This window comes from Nipponia nippon, unplaced genomic scaffold (assembly GCF_047370975.1).
Source record: "Nipponia nippon isolate SJK-2023a ecotype South Korea unplaced genomic scaffold, ASM4737097v1 scaffold_4, whole genome shotgun sequence".
NCBI lineage: Eukaryota > Metazoa > Chordata > Aves > Pelecaniformes > Threskiornithidae > Nipponia > Nipponia nippon.
In genome coordinates, this window is record NW_028262358.1 from 17,006,775 (window position 1) to 17,024,847 (window position 18,073).

The following is an 18,073-nucleotide window of genomic DNA, read 5'->3' on the forward strand; positions in this document are numbered from 1 at the left end:
AAAAAGAAAATTAAAAAACCCAAAAAAACAACCTAATACCTGCTTTTAACAAGACTAAAATCCTTCCAAGCAATGTGAAGGATTGAACGTGAGTCAAGTTCAGCAGATTTACCCATGGCAATCCAGCTCCAGCACTCACTTAAAATGCACGTGACTTAAAAGCTCTGTGTGTCTGAAACAGCCATTTACAGTTTAAAAGAAAAACAAACAAACAAACAAAGAAACAAAAAAACCCAAAACAAACAAACAAATGAACAAAACCAACAAAACCCCCCACCTTTGTATCTCAAAATTCTCATTTCAAGTGTCTTGTAGACAAACCCTGGTTCCAGATGATAGCCTGGTGCAGCATGATTGAGTGCCGGGAAAGAGTTAGTAAGGTCCCTTCCCCATGGATTAATATTTGTAGCAAGAAAGATATTTTAGCTCAGTCAAAAAGTAAACAAAACAAATAAGGACTCAAAGACAGGGTTCAATGTCCAGGCCTTATGATGGTATTCTTGAAGCTGTTTTCCTCCTGTTGTGTCACAAATAGCCATTCTGTATATTTCTGGGTTTTTTTCCAGATGATGAAATTATCTTGCCAGTCCTCGGGGACTATTGGGATTGTGGCATTTTCTCCTGTTTGTGTTCCTATAAAGGTGCCAAGGAAAAGAGGAGATGAATCAGCAAGTACATGAAGAATAATCACAGTTGAAAATAAAGCATGTTATTTAGCTCTGGCTTTAGGAGTGTATATCTTTTAACCTATCAAATAGATTATATACCCTATAAAATAAAAAAATAACACATTTCTTTTGCCTAGGAGCAACACAAAAGCAGGGGCTCTTGGATCCATGAAGGGGAGCATAAATAGTGCCTCTCCTTCAGGGTCAAAAGAGCCGGGGCTGTAGAAAGTAAAAATGCTTTGTTGTCCCTTGGTCTTACCAAACAAGACATGTAAAATAGAGTAGCTGAGAAGGAAGGACCTTTCCCCAGTGCAGATCCCCAGTACATCAAAAGCACCCTGGCTAGTTTGGCTGGGGCCTGTGATTTCAACACCACTTAAAATATAAAATACTTTTGTCATGAAAAGTCATCACTGCTTCTTTCTGTCCCTGCTCTAAGGTCACAAAGGATCTGGGGGCATGAACCGAAACTTGCTGAGAAGTCATCCCCCAAGAGCCACGTGGTTCGTCTCGGCTTTTGGGGCGGATCTTCCATTCAGGGAGTTGGGCTGGGAGGTCTCTGCATTCCTCCCTTTGAGATGAAGGAGATGGGCACAGATGTGAATGCAAAGATGTCTCCAGTCCTCACCTGTCTGCTGGTTTTCCTGGCAGGCTGCTTGGGATGCCAGCACCACTCCTGCCGCTGCGTGGGCAGGGTCTTCATTTGTCAGGAGAGCAAGGTAGTCCAGGTTCCCCGGGACATCCCTGCCAACACCACCGAACTGTAAGTAGGGAGAGGGAATGGTCGCGAGCAGCAGCCTTGTTGCTGTCTCTCAAAATAAACTGCTGTTTGGCAAGCCAAGGGTTGGGTTTGTAGGGAGTCACTTGGGAGACTTACGCCAGCTGTTCGGAAAGCACAGACCTTCCTCCGACACTCGCTTAATTACATCTTGAAACTCCTCTCTGTTACTCTGATTGTGCTCATTTTAACATCTCTGTTAAGAAACAATATGGTACATTATATTGCAAAGTGCAGACTAAATTTTAAACAAGCTTCATTGGTGCTGTGACAATAATTTGAAGCATAAAACCTAAGCTTTCTTTACAGCTTGCTTTAGCGTTGTCGAAATGTGTAGTGAAACTTGTCTGCCCCAAAAAACTTGATGATGAGCATTTGTGTTTGTACCATGGGAGCTTTCCAAAGGTTTGTGCTTGTTTACCAAGAAGCAACTTAATGGTTTCTTTTTGAAATCACAAATGCATTACAGAAAGGACTCTGATAAACATTCAGAGAGCAATTCTCCTCTATCAGAGGAGCAGCACGACTGCAGTTGGAGAGAGTGAGCCACGTAAAGATACCGTACTGCGTTACTCAAGGAAGAGTTTTATCTATCTTAAAGCTTGTCTTTGTTTTCCATAAAGTAACGTGAGCAATACTGTATGACAGCTCTTTTCTGTGTCTGTAGCACAGGCAAGCAAAAGAGGTTATGAATGACAAGTATGTAACTGTGCAAATAATTGTTTCAGTTTTAGTATTTTTTAAAGCAAGTTGTATCACCCCTTGCTTACACCCACAGCTATCTGACATCGTTAGGACCTAAAGCAAAAATGAAAGGAGTAGTCCTGGATAAATCATTTGATTAATAAGTGGAGTGGCAAGTTTGGAGGGAGGATACAAGGAAGAATGATATGTCACTAGTTGGAAAAATATACCCCTATCCCAATTTTGCACACCACAATATATCCGTGGTTACTATCCCACAGTTTTCCTAGGGCAGAAGTTATGTTTTGTTCAGAAGAAGGAGTTGTTATGCTCACTGAATAAGTAGACCACGGTGAAAACTTGAGAAAAATGCCTGAATTAACCACAGAAGGTCAGTAAAAGTTTAAATCTTTCTCGCAACTAGAGGGAAAAATAATCCATCTGTGATTTAGGTCATCGAAATCCTGAGTGAACCATGCTCCAGGCATACACTGCTAATTTTGTTTAATTTTGCTTTGATTCTTTCTTTAGATTACACAGTTAAGGTCTGCCTTCTAGGGATTAAGCAAAAGCAGTTTATAATTATTTCTGCAAAGAAGTAGAGTTTTATATCGCCAAAAAGCACCTGTTAGTAAAATGGGATTTGTTTGCAGCAGATCCTTGTTACCATCTCAAGGGTTTGTTGAGGATGCTAATTTGTGGGTTCCTCAGCATGACTGTGTATTCTCTCAAACAGGCTGACTACAATGTTAGTGTGACCAAAAACAGCGAGTGAATCCTTTCTTCTGGCAGCATCATAAAATATTGGAGTTAGAATCTCTCAACTTGACTCTCTTCTCACTTACACCAACTTTTTGTTCCTTGGGGAGTAGTTCTGGTCCCATTAAATCAGTATAGACCTGGGATTGATTTCAGCATGGCTTAAGAATTGATCCAAGAAAACTCTGTAGAGCTGCTTTGAATATCCCAAATGTTGATGTTACTAAAGCCAGATATGGTAGCTGAAGAGCTATTAAATGGCACATAAACCTTAGGTTTTCCTTCAAGGTCAAAGGGAGATTCTAGAAAGGTGCCTTCCTATGTATGTCTCCACTGAGTGCCCAGTGGGGTGATTCAGGTGACCAAAATATACTTTACTGCTCCAGGTGTTGTTGCAAATGCGCTGTTGGTAACAGAAAGAGCTTGCTTTGCTTTTCTTCAAAAAGCCTTGATGAGTCAAAAGGGTTTTAAAATCAGGGTAGCAACTTGAGTGTAGATGGCCACAGTGTCTGAGGACCCCATAAAGGACACAAGCACAGATGACTTCTTGCTAAGCACAGCTCCTGCAAGGTACTTTTTTCACTTAAGAGCTCATTCTGGGAGTGCTGGATGTGGTCTTTTTTCATTTGATGTAAAGGAAGGGGTTTTCTTCAGTACACTTAGAGCTTTTCAACTTCTCTTACGTGGTCTTGATAGCTTTCCTAAGCTATCCTAGTATCCTTTCCTAGTGCTTTTTAGATTTTTAATAACATGCTGGTGAAAGCTTTGGAGAGAGAACAGGAGCCTGATAAGCCTCAAGCACTTCTTCTGTTGCTGTGTGTTTCTGTTCCACTACAGCTGTTTCTTAAGTTGGGACACTGGCATGTGGCAGCCAGCTCTGTTACTTGGTAAGAAAACTCAGGATAATGGTAAAAATATTGCCCTCAACGACCATTATCTCTGTTCTTTGCCATAGCTGATTTTTTTAATTATTATTATTATTTATTATTTTTTGAGGGTTGGCCACTGACACATGGTGCCATGATGGGTTTCTTTGTGGTTAGTTTCCTGACAGTGAGAGCTTATGCTCCACAGCGAACATGAGCTCCGCAGCATGGTACAAGAGCTGGGGTTTTGCTCCTGGTTGGAATAGCATCTGCTTTAGCAAGGCTGTTGCAGAGGGGAGGGCTGGCAGCTTCTTATGGTGAGGGACGTTTGTACTTACCATGTGGAAACAGAGCAGGGATCAGAAACAACGGGTTTTCATTACTTTTCTTGCTGCCACATCTACTTTTTCACTTACAGGCCAAAATCTCATGAAAGGATAGTTACAGCTTGGTTTGTACGTTGCTCATTGCAGATTTGCAAACACTCTGCAGTTGGCATGCTCTGAGTGTTTGCAGGGGAGGCTGTGGTTATTAACTGTTTTGCTTTATAATCTTTGCCTGGAAGAGGAGTTGGATAGAAGTATTCTTGGCTTTTTTTTTATAGATACTGAAATGCCTGTGAGAAATGTAGATGGCTGTGCCTTACAACTCCATGAGAAATCAGGGGCCAAAAATTCAGATGGGAAACTTAGGTTCATTTGTATTAAAATATTAACTATTCATTGCCTCACAGAGTGAGAGAGGGGGAGCAACTCAGTAGTCACCTAAGGCAGTTTCCTCCTTTCAAATTTAGAACAGTTTTAAAATCCAGTGTCAACTTTGTAATCCAGCCTCAGTATTCACTAAGATTTCATTTAGTTATTAGAGATCTTGCTTTGAGAAAGTAATGCAAACAAAAATAGCTTGTTCTCAGAATAGAAGGCATCCTTCTTGATATTTAGCAAACTACTTTAAGCAGAAACATAGGAATATCAACTGGGCATACAACTAGAAATGCCAGGCAAAGCTTGCTCATTCTCTTACAGCACCCTTCCTTGCTTTTGGGTTTCTCATCTCAACAGTGCATGAAATCACTCTTACAGTATCCTAGGGAAATAGAGAGCTCTACCCCAGCAGCTAGGTGCAACCATTTGAGCAGTAGACTATACCTCTGATTTGACAAAATAAAGCAGCAGTACAAGGCAGCTTAAGAAGGGAGGTGAAAAAGGCTGCTGTCCAATTCTGCTTGCAATCCTGCAGTTATGTGAAAGAATCATAGAATCATAGAATCTTTTAGGTTGGAAAAGACCTTTAAGATCATCAAGTCCCACCGTTAAAGAAATATTGATACTGATAAAGAAATACCGATAAAGAAATATTGATATCAGCATTTTACCTGCATCCTGTAGTTAATGCTGTGATAAAAAGGTATTAGGAAATCAAATTTGATCATGTTGTACTTGATATAAAGAGAAACTGCCTCCAACTCAGTTACTTTCCTGATTTTCTCCTAGTCCTAAACTTTACTCCCCTGATGATTAGCCATTCTTAGCTGGCATAAAAGTGAAGCAACTCACAGCAGCATGTAGATTTTGACCAGTTGGTACCTTCTGCCTGACTGTTTCTACACTGTGGAGACGATATAAGCATCATCTTTTGAGAATGGAGGCTCCTCAAAGAAAGCTTGCAAACTTGGATATGTGACTCAGCTAATTAAAAGGAATTGTTTAACGTGTTAGTGTGCCAGAGGCTTCAGCAGGAGACTGGTGCCAGTTTTAGAAAGGAGCAACTGAGACAAGTGAAATAATTGACAACAGAGATGGTCCGTCATTTGGCACCCATCTGTCAAAGTGCTATCTGAGAGAGGGAAACTGCAGGTAAAATAATTAAGGCCTAGGCTTGATTACATGGTGTTTTTTGTTTTAAAATATGTTCTTTGGCTTCACGAACCAGTTTAGCCATTGTCAGGGCAGTTTAGAGGTAAGTTATGTAGAGTGTTTTCTCCCAAGCATCTGCAAACTATAAACAGTGGAGTCTTTTACTTGCTCTCTGCATAGGTGTTTTTGTACAATTGCTCAAGGATATTTATTTTAGACTATCAAGTCAAGGCTGAGTAGATGTCTGACCACTGAAACAGTGGCTGCCTTGAAATAGCAACTTCTGTGTTATGTACCGAGTCAGATGTGCTTCCCTGCGACAGAAGCTGCAAATGATGTGAACAGTAGCTGCCACACTGTTATTGACAGCTGCAATTAGGATTTTTTTTGTGCTTTCACACTTAAAGTTGAAACTACATTGAAACCTGCAAACAATTACAGTTCTTGGTCAGGTGTTTATACAGGGAGACTGACCTTGATCTAAGAAAGACAGGGTGTGGAGAGGGTAGAGTAAACTAATAAAATGAGGACCCATGAATCTTTCAAGTCCCTGTGTTATGGTGGTTAATCATACAGTTAATCAATAAACCCACATATTATCAGAAGGGGATGAGAATATTTGCACAGCAGAGCATATTGAGAGCAAATTACATGCTACCTAAAGCTTTTTCTTCTTCTTTTTTTTTTTTTTTTAATTTAAACCAACTTTGCTTCTATTAGGGTAGAAAAAAGTCTACAGTTAGTGCTACGTTTTTCTCTTCCCAAATTTCTGATCATTTCATACCTTGAAGCAGAAAGCACCTACAGAGGTTCCTGTACAACCACTGGCTGTATATCAGTGGAGTGGTCCAATGCTTATGCTGGATTCTACATTTGGCATTTTCATTGGGAGGATAAAAAGAAATAGGCAGAGCATAAGAGAGAAAAAAGAAAAGGAAGAAGGTGACACTAAAGAAGGACAATAAACTCTGCAGGGCAGATCCCTAGCTACTATAAATTACTAAGTACATATCTCTATAGAAACATCCAGTTTCCAAAGCTTCAGGAGCTTTTCAACATGAGGAGGTATGCTGCACACAATAGGAGTTGCTTTGCAGTGCAGTACTCTCTGCTGGCGTACTCGTGATATTATGGTGATAAATACATACGCATGACTTTCACCCGACTTATAAGGACTGCAGCTTGGTGCTTCTATGAGAGATGTATGATTGAGTCTGAAGATGTATAGATGTGTGCGTATGTATTTAATGTATCTTTGAAATGAAAATGCATTCACTTAAAATTTAATGGCAAGTATATGACTTGTTAAATCACTAAGCTTTTTCCAGGGAAACACAGTGAAAGACAAGACTTGATTTTGTTTGCCTGTGGCATTGAGAGGGTACCAAGGTCTATGCCAGCTGATGCCCTTCACTGGGGTCAGCTACAGAGAGATTCTCCTGATGTACAAGTTCTGGCTTTTCTGGCAAGCTCTGTCTCACGCACACACACAAAAAACAGAGGGCCTGTGTCACATCCCCACACATCTGATACCAGGCAAAATGGTTTCCTGGGGCTGGTCAGCTCCACATCCCAAAAGAAAGCCTCTCTGTTAGACATCTTAGGTATATTCTGCTTCACTTCCTACAAAGAATCAAAACTTGCCTATTGAATGAGATTATCATCAGTTTTTCTAAAGTGTTTGGAAGATTAAACTAGTCATTTGTAGGTGTTACATTTTCTTGTCTCGAATATGGTGTCTTCATCTTGGGTGTCTCCCTATTCAAATCTTGTTTCATATAATTATAACCTAGGAGAGTTTGACAGTAATGTTATTCATGAGATGCGAGCTGGTAAATACCAAGGTTTAGCGTAGAGGCACAGCAAGAGAGAAAATCCCTGGTAAGATCAGAAATAAGAAGTTTTAAACTAAAATGTGGTTTAAATGGAGAAGTTGGTAAGCCTAGGGGACATTACAAAGTAGGGTGGAGGTCTATCTTTTACTTCTCCAACAAGAGCATGACTCACAAATCAGATTTGAGGAATCATGAATTCACCGGTGTCATGTAGGAGTTAATTTCCTTTGCTTTGAATGGTATGCGACACTAAACGCTTCAACAGTATGGATGATTTCCTAGCTTCATTTACTTCCCTTGCTACAGCTTTTCACAACTCATCAGTTTTCACTGCACAGAATTAAAATGCTGTATTTTAGACTTTGTTGCCTTCTCTTTTCTGATATTAAAATGCATTAACTTCATCTCTCATCCCGCCCAGGGAATCCTATTGATACTCAGATGTGACTATCGCTAGCTAGGAGAACAGAGTATAGTCAGAGCTCTAGGGGAAAGTTTTGAAGGGTGCTCTTAGGAGTTTGAAAGACATTAAAGTGCTTATGTGTTTCTGTTGCAGTTGTTCAGCTTCACTGAGTTGCCCTCCCATCCCTTACACAGAGAGCTCAGGGTATTTATGCATGAGGGGAATGCAGAAAGGTGTGTGTGTGCCCCTTATGCTCTGACCCAGCAGGGTACAAGCCACTATACTGTAAGAGCCACAAAGCCAGGACAACTCATCCATTATCCCTGTATCTGCATTTGTCCATGCAATATGCTTTCAGCTCCTCACTCAGGTTTATAAATGACAGCTTGGGACTTTGAGTTAATTGTTTTCTGGATCTGGCCCTTAGCAAAATCATATCAGCATTGCAGTCCTGAAGAATAAAGCTTATTATCTCCCTCAAAACCCAGGCCATGCCTTTTAAATAAAAAAAAAATTAAAATTTTTTAAAAAAAGCTTCTCAAATACTTGCTCTTCCCAGCAGCATTTCTGAGATGTAACGGAGAAGAGATCTCCATCGGAAGATGTCTTTAAAAGCTCCAAATTGAATTCTTCTAGAAGAGTATCACACATGAAATGTGTTGCCTGATAAGCCAGCAGGAGGAAGTCTGCTGTGCAGCTCAAGGGTTTTCTTCACAGATGCCGGGGGGGGTCTCACTGGGCTGGTGTGTCGCTGAAAATACTGGGTATGTGGAGAGCTTAACAAGGGTGAAAAAAGAGGGTGGATGAGGAATGCCACAAGAACAGAGGGAACAGTTGCACAGAAGAGAGTTGCCAAGTGAATATACATCCCAAAGGGGATAGCAGCTCTAAGCTCCCGCAGTTTGTATGCAGGAGGGGGTCCTGCAAAGCCAAACCAAATTATCTAGCAAAGAAAAATAAACAAACCTGTTAGACACCCAACTGAGGAGAGAAAAAAATCCATGCAAAGTTCAACGTGCCTCACTCTCTTCTAACTTGACGGCTTTTTAGTTAGTTCTGCTTAACTTTCCTGAGTGTCCTTGTGCAGGCAAGCTAAAAGGTAATTGGGGTAGGTTCACAGCTAATTTGAATTGTCATAGCTTCATTAACTTCAGTGGAAAGAACTAAGTTCATTTTCACTGTCTACTGATGGGGACCCCTGTCAGCCATGTGTTGCTCCTTTTGGCAGCAGCTGATTGGTAATTAATATGTGTGTGTGTTTGGTAAACAAGATACTTTGGACACAGAAGACAGGTATTATTTTTTGTAGCGGTCTATTAGTTTTACGCAGCGAGGGGCAAGCACTTTGGTAGGAAAAGTCACTTTTCTTTGTTTAAGAACTTGACCTTTTCAGACAAAACCTGTAAATTATTTCACACTCTGCCTGTAGTTTGATTGGAATGCTCTTATTAGCAGTGAAATTTAAGTCATTAAAATGAATCTTATTTCAAATTATAGGTTTAAGTCAAGCCTGGATTTCATATAAGAGTATAGAAAATTATTTCTTCTAATTGTCTTGCATACACTGTAATAAGGAGCCCAATTTCTGGCTTTACTCAGATACAGCTTCCTTGATTTTGGAGGTCTAGGGTCAGGAAAGCTTGTGATTTGTTTACTTTTGCTTAATGTTTTCCTCCAAACATCCTTAGGTGTTCCAGGAGCTCAGCCTGGAAGGTATGGATGCTTCTTATCTCCCATTACCTTATCAAGCCACTCAGATGTATTTGCTCCTGGTTAGCCAGAGGAGAATTTACAGACTTATTATATGCAGAGAGAGAGATGTTTCTGAGTGAAATGAAAACAGTCTTCAACCCAAATCAGTATGAAACAGTCTTTGTTTTTCATAAGTATATTGAGCTTTCTGAGCCTCTGTCTTTGCCTAGATTAATTAAATAATGCTATATGCTTCAATGTAACATATTCAAAACTTGCTATAGACAGGGTAGCCTTGACTTTAAACATGTACCCGCTGGGTGAGTCACAGGCTGAAGCTTTCACCTCTGTCTACTCCCTTATCTACACAAGAATGCAGTTAATAGTCAGCATTTTAGAACATTTGCCTGGAAATCCTGTTCTGTGAACACCTGGAAGCATTGCTTTTGTAGTGGTCCTACTGACATAAAGTTTCCCCATAGCACAAATGAAGATGTACTTTCTGGTATGAATCCTTGTCCAAATACAGTTAATTTGAATTAATTTGTAAATATTTGTTTGTAAGAAATTTATGAATCTTCAGTGGGTTTCCAAAATCACTATGTGCATAAACATTCAGTGGGGAAAACTTTCAAGTTTTCAGTGTTTGCTTCATCTTCTGTTTGAGACTAGAGCGAGAAGGGAATATGTTTTCAAATGATGGTCAGCAGACTTTTTTTTATTTGAAATAGTAGTGTGCAATGAAGAACTGGATTGACTGTGTGAAGACTGGAAGAGAAAGTGGTGCTTGTTTTCTCAGGACAGTTTCTGGTATTCTGTATTTATGTTCTGAACATAAAACAACGGGATGCAGTGGGATGCCCATGAACTAACCTCTGCTTGCCCTTACTCCAAAGAAGTGAAGGGAATAGCATGTGTGCATACACCTGCGCATGTGCTTGGGGTGTCTGTATGTTTAACCTCTTCCTCCACTGGTTTGACTCTGGGCAAACAAGATGAAAATGAAAAGCAGAAGCACGTCTATGTAGCTGTAACTGATAAAATGGCCAAGGCTGGGAGAGAGTAGCAATGGAAGGAGGGACTGTCTGCCTGTCCCTTTTTCCAAAACCAGAAGCATGAGATGGGAAGAAGTTATAAGTAGTTATTTGGGTTTGGTTTTCTTCACTGAAAAGGATTGTCACGTGGGCGGGCTGAGGATTATAATGATTTTCTTTACATACCTTCTGAAGGCCTTTTAATGGTTTTACGTTCTCTGCTATGCCTTGTGCTTAGAAATGATCCCTGGTGTAACACTCCTGCCTACCCTTGGCTTTGAGAGGTTTGGATTTCAGTGCTAACTTCAGGGTAAGCATCGATTTCTTTTTTCACTTGTACCATCACATGATATAAATATATTAGACTATTGCCTTTAGTAGCCCAGTAAGCGTATTTGAGGACAGAGTCTTTGTCAAAGGGCACCCTATTCAATGGGAAGCACTCATGTCTGTTACAGCCACAGACACTCACTGAAGTGAGAGAGCAAATCTGTCTCCAGCAGTGGAAGCACTGCCTGTGCTGCTTTCTCTGGCATCTCCAGTCTCTTCACTGCTGCAAAAAAGGAGCACAGATCAGCCAAATCCATTTTTTCCTTCTTATTAACTACTGGGAAGCAATCAATTCTGAAGAGTCTTTCCTCGGAGTCCAGTCTCCCAGCAGGAATATTTAAAGACATACAGAAACTTCTGAAAAAGCCAGGTATAAGAGAAGGGGCTATAAACTCCCCTGCTATGGGAAGACAGTGGGTTGATGCTAAAACACCTGCTGTATCCCCAAAGTTTTCTTTGGCCAACAGAGCTGCTATGGAAATTTTTGCTTTTCTTTTTTCGGCAAGTGGAGAGTCATAAAAGAAGTACTGTGTCAGAAAATGACAGCAAAACAAGAAATACCCTGGCAGAACAACAACTCTCTCTAGGTGGAATTACTGGTTTGGGGAAATACTCACTGTATCCAAATCCCAGGAGCTATAATTTCCTATCTGCGGTATATTGCTGCCATGGCAGATGAAGCCCAGAACTCATTCTTCAGTCCTTTGAAATCGGCGTTAGTGGCTCCTGTGAGGGAATACCCTACAAGAAAATCTAGGGTTTGCTTCCACTGACATTCGTACACATCCTAATTGCTTGCCCAAGCAGCTCTGCTGCCTTCCAGTGGGACGAATCGCAGGTGTGAAACTATCCATCTGTATGTATTTGCAGATTCAGGACTTTTTGCTATTGCGGTAGACAGGAAACCACTCTAGGGAAAAATGAAATGTGTGTTGAAAGCACAAATGAAATAGGTAGCCAACTGTTTAAATTTATTTTAAATTATTAGGGGAGATTTTAATTGTTTTAATGGGCCGGATGGAAATGATAAGATTTTCTTAGGGCTCACAAAGTTTTATACAAATACTAACATTTCACAACATTCTTGGTAAGTTTATAAACATAATTTTATCTATTACAGAAACAGCAAAGCTATAGGGTGTAAAGGACAAGCAATTTCCCAAGAGTACAGGGTAAAAAAATCAGTGTTTTAGCTGGGACTGTAGCCCCTTCAGGACCTTATTCACCAGACCGTACTCCTCTGGCAATATATTTCCTTGTTCAAAAGAAAAAAAAAAAGAAAAAAAATTACCTCTTGCATTTATATTCCTTTCTAACAACTATTTCTCATCACAGGAAGGCTTTGTGCTCAGTAGCATGAAATGCATGCCTGCTGCTTTGAATCTCCTAAATAAGGCAGTACAAAGTCATAGCTCTACTATTTTTTAATGTTCAAGTGATGCATATACAGTTTCAGGGTTTTTTCCCTCAAATATATTTGTACTGACATGGTACCTCTGCATCATCACCTTTTCCACTTTCCTCATTTCTGTACTTTTCTTGTGTCAGTTTCTGTCACTGTATTAGAAAAACAGTATTTCACAGTAGCGTTACAGTCAATAATTTAAAGACAGCTGAGGTGGAGATTTTTGTGGGCATTTCAATTACGGATAACTGTTGGCTCTGTTATGGTCAGTAGGGCTGGCTATGGAGCACTAATTGGAAGGTTTTCACCCTTTTATGAGTTTAGCTGCTATCTGTATATGTCTCCTTAGCTAGAGCCCTTCATAAATATAAGAATGATGCATCTACAGGATTCTTTTTATATATATACAGTATTCATGTAGCAAACAATATTACCTTGGCTTCCTTCATTTCCGTACGTGTTATTGCTGTGTTACATCCGTGCAGCTCAGCATGGGCTCACACCCCAGAAATTGGGTTCCTTTTTGAACACTTTACCCTAAAAGTTGGAGCATGTCCATCCAGGGCTTTACAGGAGCACTGCGTGGGCTGGACACAGAAACATGAGTCTCTACCAAGCACCCATCAGGAGTACTTGTCCTTGGACCTACTGATGCCCTAGTCTGGCGAGGACAGCCTTGTAGCTTCAGGGCTGTGCACCAGCAGCAGCTAGGGCTTGCCATTTTGTTTGTCTGTCAGAGGCACAAACGCTGTCTGGAAGAAATGCTCCAGCGGCGCTAGGAAACAGGGAGATTGGCTCTTTGTTCAAGGCTTTGAAAGACTTTATTTTTTCTTCAGGCTGCCAAGAGGCGGCCTTGGTTCTAGGTGTAGATTCATCTGTTTAGTGTCCTCCAGGCTGAATGCACATAGTGGTGGTTATCAGCTAAAATAGGGAATGAGGCAGGGAGTGCTTCAGAAGTTCTTGCTTGCGTCTCCTTGAAGATTTTCTGCATTCCACAGAAAGCTTGTTAACCTCTGCTTTGGAGGGATGGCAGGCTGCTATTTTTATTGGCAGTAGCCTGACTGGTCAGCTAGAGTACATCTTTACAATGTTCATTGTGTAAAGGAGTTTATACGTTTCTGTAAAGCACCTTATGCTAGTATCCTACTGTTACGAACAACAGCTTTGGGCTTCAGCCTATGTCGCATAGAAATAATAAGAGTTTTGTTACTCTGAACTCAACTGATTCAGATTGGCTCTTGATCCTAGAAGCCCACAAGTCCCAGAAGCCTTATTTTTCAACATGATGCCAACTGCTTTTCTTAAAACACTCCAAAGAAGGAAGAAGGTGCTCTTAGACTATATGGAGGTCTAACTTTCACCTTCACCATCAAGTATAGCATCACTGTAGGAGTTTCCATGATGTTAAGTTCCACCAGTTGGAAAGTCCTTTTCCAGCATCAGTATCTGTATTTCAGTAGCTGCTGTAACAGAACCAAATGACCATACTTCCTCTGCTAACCTGCCTAACAGTATGCTTCCAAGTTATGCTTGGCTTGGATGGTCATCCGAATGTTCTTCCTTCTTGTTGATCTTATTGAAGAGGTGATGATGGAAAATACTTTCTGGAAAAAAAAGGTGTCAAACTGATCACTAACCATTCCCTGCTATTTCAATGCTGAAACTCACTATGTTAGAGGCTACTTCTGCCAGATAAAGGGATAATCAGCTGAAACATCTGTGTGTTTCAGAGGATTACCCTTGAGTGAAGGAGGCAGGAAAATGAAAATCATACACAAAGGCAGACAGTAGGTTTGTTTCTATACTTTTATTGCATGTTATTTGCTCTTCTGTAACCCAATATATGGGCCCTAAATATTGTTTTGGTAAACAATAAGAACAGTAGCACTTATACAAACTGCAACTTTTGCCAAAAGAAGCATAAAATAATCTTTTAAACACTGCAGTCTTATAAACAAAGCCCTAGGAAATAAACATCCTTTACAACTGTCGAACTCAGAGCAAGCATTCATTTTCTCATTGCCAAAAGTGTGCTTAATCTGAGAAAGTGAGAGAGAATGACCAGTATCATGCCTACTGTTTGATCAATCCATTTGCAGGAATAGATATAGATGTTACATTTAAAAAAAGAAAGGAAAAAGAAGTGGTTGGGTAGTGACATGAAATAATCAAAAGCACTGAAATACCAAGCACTACATCTATCCCAACAGCTCAAGTGGTATAAAGTAGTGACGCATTTTCTCAACAAAGTAATCAACCAAAAAATTCATGCATTCTCTCATTTTTTGCAAGGCCAACTCATCTTTAAAATTTAAGAGACATTTTACCATGTATAACAGAGCAAAGAGTAGGAGATCCTGCAAGGTAGCTGCAACTTTAGAGGAGATTAGAGGAGATCTTAAAGGAATGATGCAGACCTTTGAAATAAATCTGAGGAAAAACATAATGGTTGTGGAAGGGTATGTGTGAAACTTCGCAATGACATTTTAGGTTCGGTGGTGACATTGTCATTTTTATTGGTCCTAAAGCAAAACCAAACATGGCTAACCAGCCTCTTGCGGCAAATTCTATCAGCTAGATAAGACATGCAGCACTTAATGTACAGTACATTGGCTGATTGTGGATGTCGCCGGAGAAGAATGTGAGGCCAACTCATTTTTTTATTATAAACTCTGATCGGGACAATTCCATCTCCACATAAAGAGATTATCATTACGTCGCTGATTGGTTAACCTCTGTTCCCATTATTCAGGCTTATGCATGCAATAAAAGGTCCATCCAATACACGCTGAAAAATCAGTGGAAGAATTCCTATTGATTTTCACTAGATTGTGCCATAATATTGGGCCCAGTCCACATTGCTTTAGCACTTGGTCATCAGTACTGAAGTGTCAGCTAACAAAAGCCACAGAGCTGTGGCAACATTTTTCTGATATGACTCATGAATAGATGTGTATATAAAATGAGAGCATTAGATAAAGCCAAGTTCTTATACAATTTATACCCTTTTAATTATCTTCTGTCACAGCAAGTTATCATTGTTTTTAATTAAGCAAACGTCCTTAGACTGGCAAGATGTGCTGCTTCATGCCTTATCCCTGCTGGAAATGTTTATTTCTGTTTTGAGATTTTAATGTGAAATATCAGGGAGGTGGAAGGAGAGCAGAGGTTTCAAGCACCCTGACATCCGGTATTGTATATTATGTTTCCCTAACTCTGTCCTCAAGGTGAGCAGTCAAGATAAGCCAATGATCTGCAGGCCATCTAATTTGTTTTTCCATCATTTTCTTAAGTTGTCTTACGTGCAATAATCATTACAGTGTAAGTGACACTGCTGGGAAAATCAATTCTTCCTCACCGAATGGAAAATAACTTACACTACACTTGAATCATAATTGGTATTTTGTTTATTTTGTTGGACTTGCAGCTAACCGCTGACTACTTTGGCCAAGAAAGTTCTGTGTCTTCTGGCTAAGGCACTGCTTGCTATAAAGCATTATGAAATCTATTTCCGATTGAAATGTAATAAAAACTGCTTATGGATCTACACTGAATTTTCTGTCAGATGTTCGATATTATGACCTTGAAGATTAAAACGTCTCTGAATATTTATTAGCAAGATGGAAGGCTATTCTAGATAGGCTTTGAACCATGCTCATCACTGGAGCATGTGAATGACTTTCAGTAGTACATCTGTCATATATTCTATTATTATAAGATTGTTATTCCCCTTTTGCTGTTTATCTATAATTCAACCACAACAATGAAAAAGACTCTTATGTGCTATATGTGGGTACAAAGCCCATGTAACTGATGCCAGCTTTTCAACCTGAGGATGAATGGGAGTTAGCAGAGGTTATCAGCACTGTGCATTGTTCTCACACCTCTAGAGTGTCATGTGGTGTGCCAAAAGCCTCTTCAGCTATACTGTATTTGAGGAAATAAATTCAGGGCAGGTAGTTTGTACTTGGCTTAATTATAATAAGAAAGTTACATTGGAGGGGGAGAAAAAAGAGTTTGTTAAGTGATTTAATTTTCTGTGCAGCACTTGTGCTCCAGAGCTGATGCTCAGGGTGTGTGGGATAAAACCCCTGAGGTGAAAGAGGAGCTCATGGTGATGTCCTGGTGATGAAGTGTACCAGCACTCCACATGCAAACCCAGGGCTGGTGACCTGGGGTCCAACTGAGACTTGAAAAGCTGTTTGGAGCTGCAATATGCTTTTCCTGTGTTTTGTTATTGGGGGAGGAGGCCACTATTAATCAAAACAAGCTTATCTGAAGTAGGGTCATCCCCCTATTACCCCGAGTAAGGAGGCAGCTGGGGTTCTCCATTTTCTCCTACCCTTGCAGGTGGTGGGTCGTGTAGCAGGATTGTCTGTGTGCTGTACCCTCACATTGCTGCGACAGATCTGGAGACCATCTCTTGCTGTGAGCACCCATGCAGCTGTGTGCCCAGGCAAAGCAACCCCGTGAAGAGCAGGCACCCCGCTGCTGGCACGCTCCTGCTCTGCTCCTCAGGGACCCGGCCCGTATTAGAGCAGCTGCAGCTTCCCTGGAGCAAAGTTCGTCTGGGAAAAACAGAATGAAACAAAACAAACAAATAATAAAAAAAAACCCACAAAGAGGAAAACAACGTGCCTGTGTGCATATGCCCCCTCCTGTTGCCAAAAACTTGATTGCAGTTAATGACATCCCCCTCACTCCCTTCCAGTAGGTAATCCTTGGCTGTCTATTTTGGGTAGAGAGAACTCCTGAATGCTCTCCAACACCCCTTCCTAACCTAATATGTGAAAAGACACTTTTCCAGTGATTTGAACAAGAATCTCTTTACCTGAGCATTAAATTCCATGTATAATGAATGATACTTTGTGCTTGTTTTTCTCTTTAGTTCCATCCTCCCTGTAAATTCCCGCATTTATCTTCAGGACAAAGGATTCATTTCCTTATTTATTTGTTTGTTTCTTTGTTTGTTTGTTTGTTTGTTTGTTTGTTTCCCTGCTGGGGAAAGGAAAAAGAAAGAGAGGCTGTGTTTGTGTTTGGATAACCAGGAGCATTTTCAGGCTCTGTATCCAACTCCACGTACAGCTGTTATGGGAGAGATACTGAAAAGCTGCAAGTGGATTCTTGTGCCACCTTATCTCATTCAGACAAGAGAAGACACCCCTTGGCTTATAACGATAAGCTACAGCCTTGATTGATTTGATCTATGCTTTTGTCCTTCTTTATAATTTGAGCTATTGATTCTATTTATTAAAACTAATTTAAAAAACACAAGCCCTGAGTGCTCTGCTGTTCCAGATCAGGCTGCTCCGGGCAGTCTGATCTGAAGCTAATCCATTCACTGCTGATTTATTTTCACTCTCTTTTCAAGCAGAGTTCTGTTCTGTATTTCATTTTTTTTGTCCTCTGTTGCTCTCTGAGAAAAAAGACATTTAATTTCACACCTCCAATGAGAGCAGGGGGGTCTAGATTCCTTTTTGTGATATATGAAGCGAGCTCAGGAAAGTTTACCTGGCTCATATTCATGCAGGTTTTGCTCAGATGGTGGCTCCCTGTGAATTGTTCTCTATTGTCTTAAATCAAAGCCCTACCTTTATGCTTAAAAAGAATTCTGAGTATTTGCTTAAATGCAGTCATCTTGCCATACTGGACTTAATGAGACTTACCGTGTTCCTGAATTAAGGGTCAGCAAAGGAAAACCTTTCCCTACTTCTTCCTGGGAAGCACAGGTTTGTCTAAGGGCTGGGGGATAGTTCTCTCAAA

The 18,073-nt window shown here is 40.4% G+C and overlaps 1 protein-coding gene across 5 annotated transcripts in view; it reads left to right on the forward strand.

Moving 5' to 3' along the window:
- The first annotated feature begins 1,203 nt into the window (after positions 1–1,203).
- Positions 1,204–18,073, forward strand: part of FSHR (follicle stimulating hormone receptor) — an 85,451-nt gene continuing 68,581 nt past the window's right edge. For all 5 annotated transcript variants that reach the window (XM_087775969.1, XM_087775970.1, XM_087775967.1 and 2 more), the window contains exon 1: positions 1,204–1,431. In XM_087775969.1, coding sequence (XP_087632095.1) covers positions 1,247–1,431 — 185 coding nt within the window. In that variant the 5' untranslated portion in view covers positions 1,204–1,246. The remainder of the gene's footprint in view (positions 1,432–18,073) is intronic.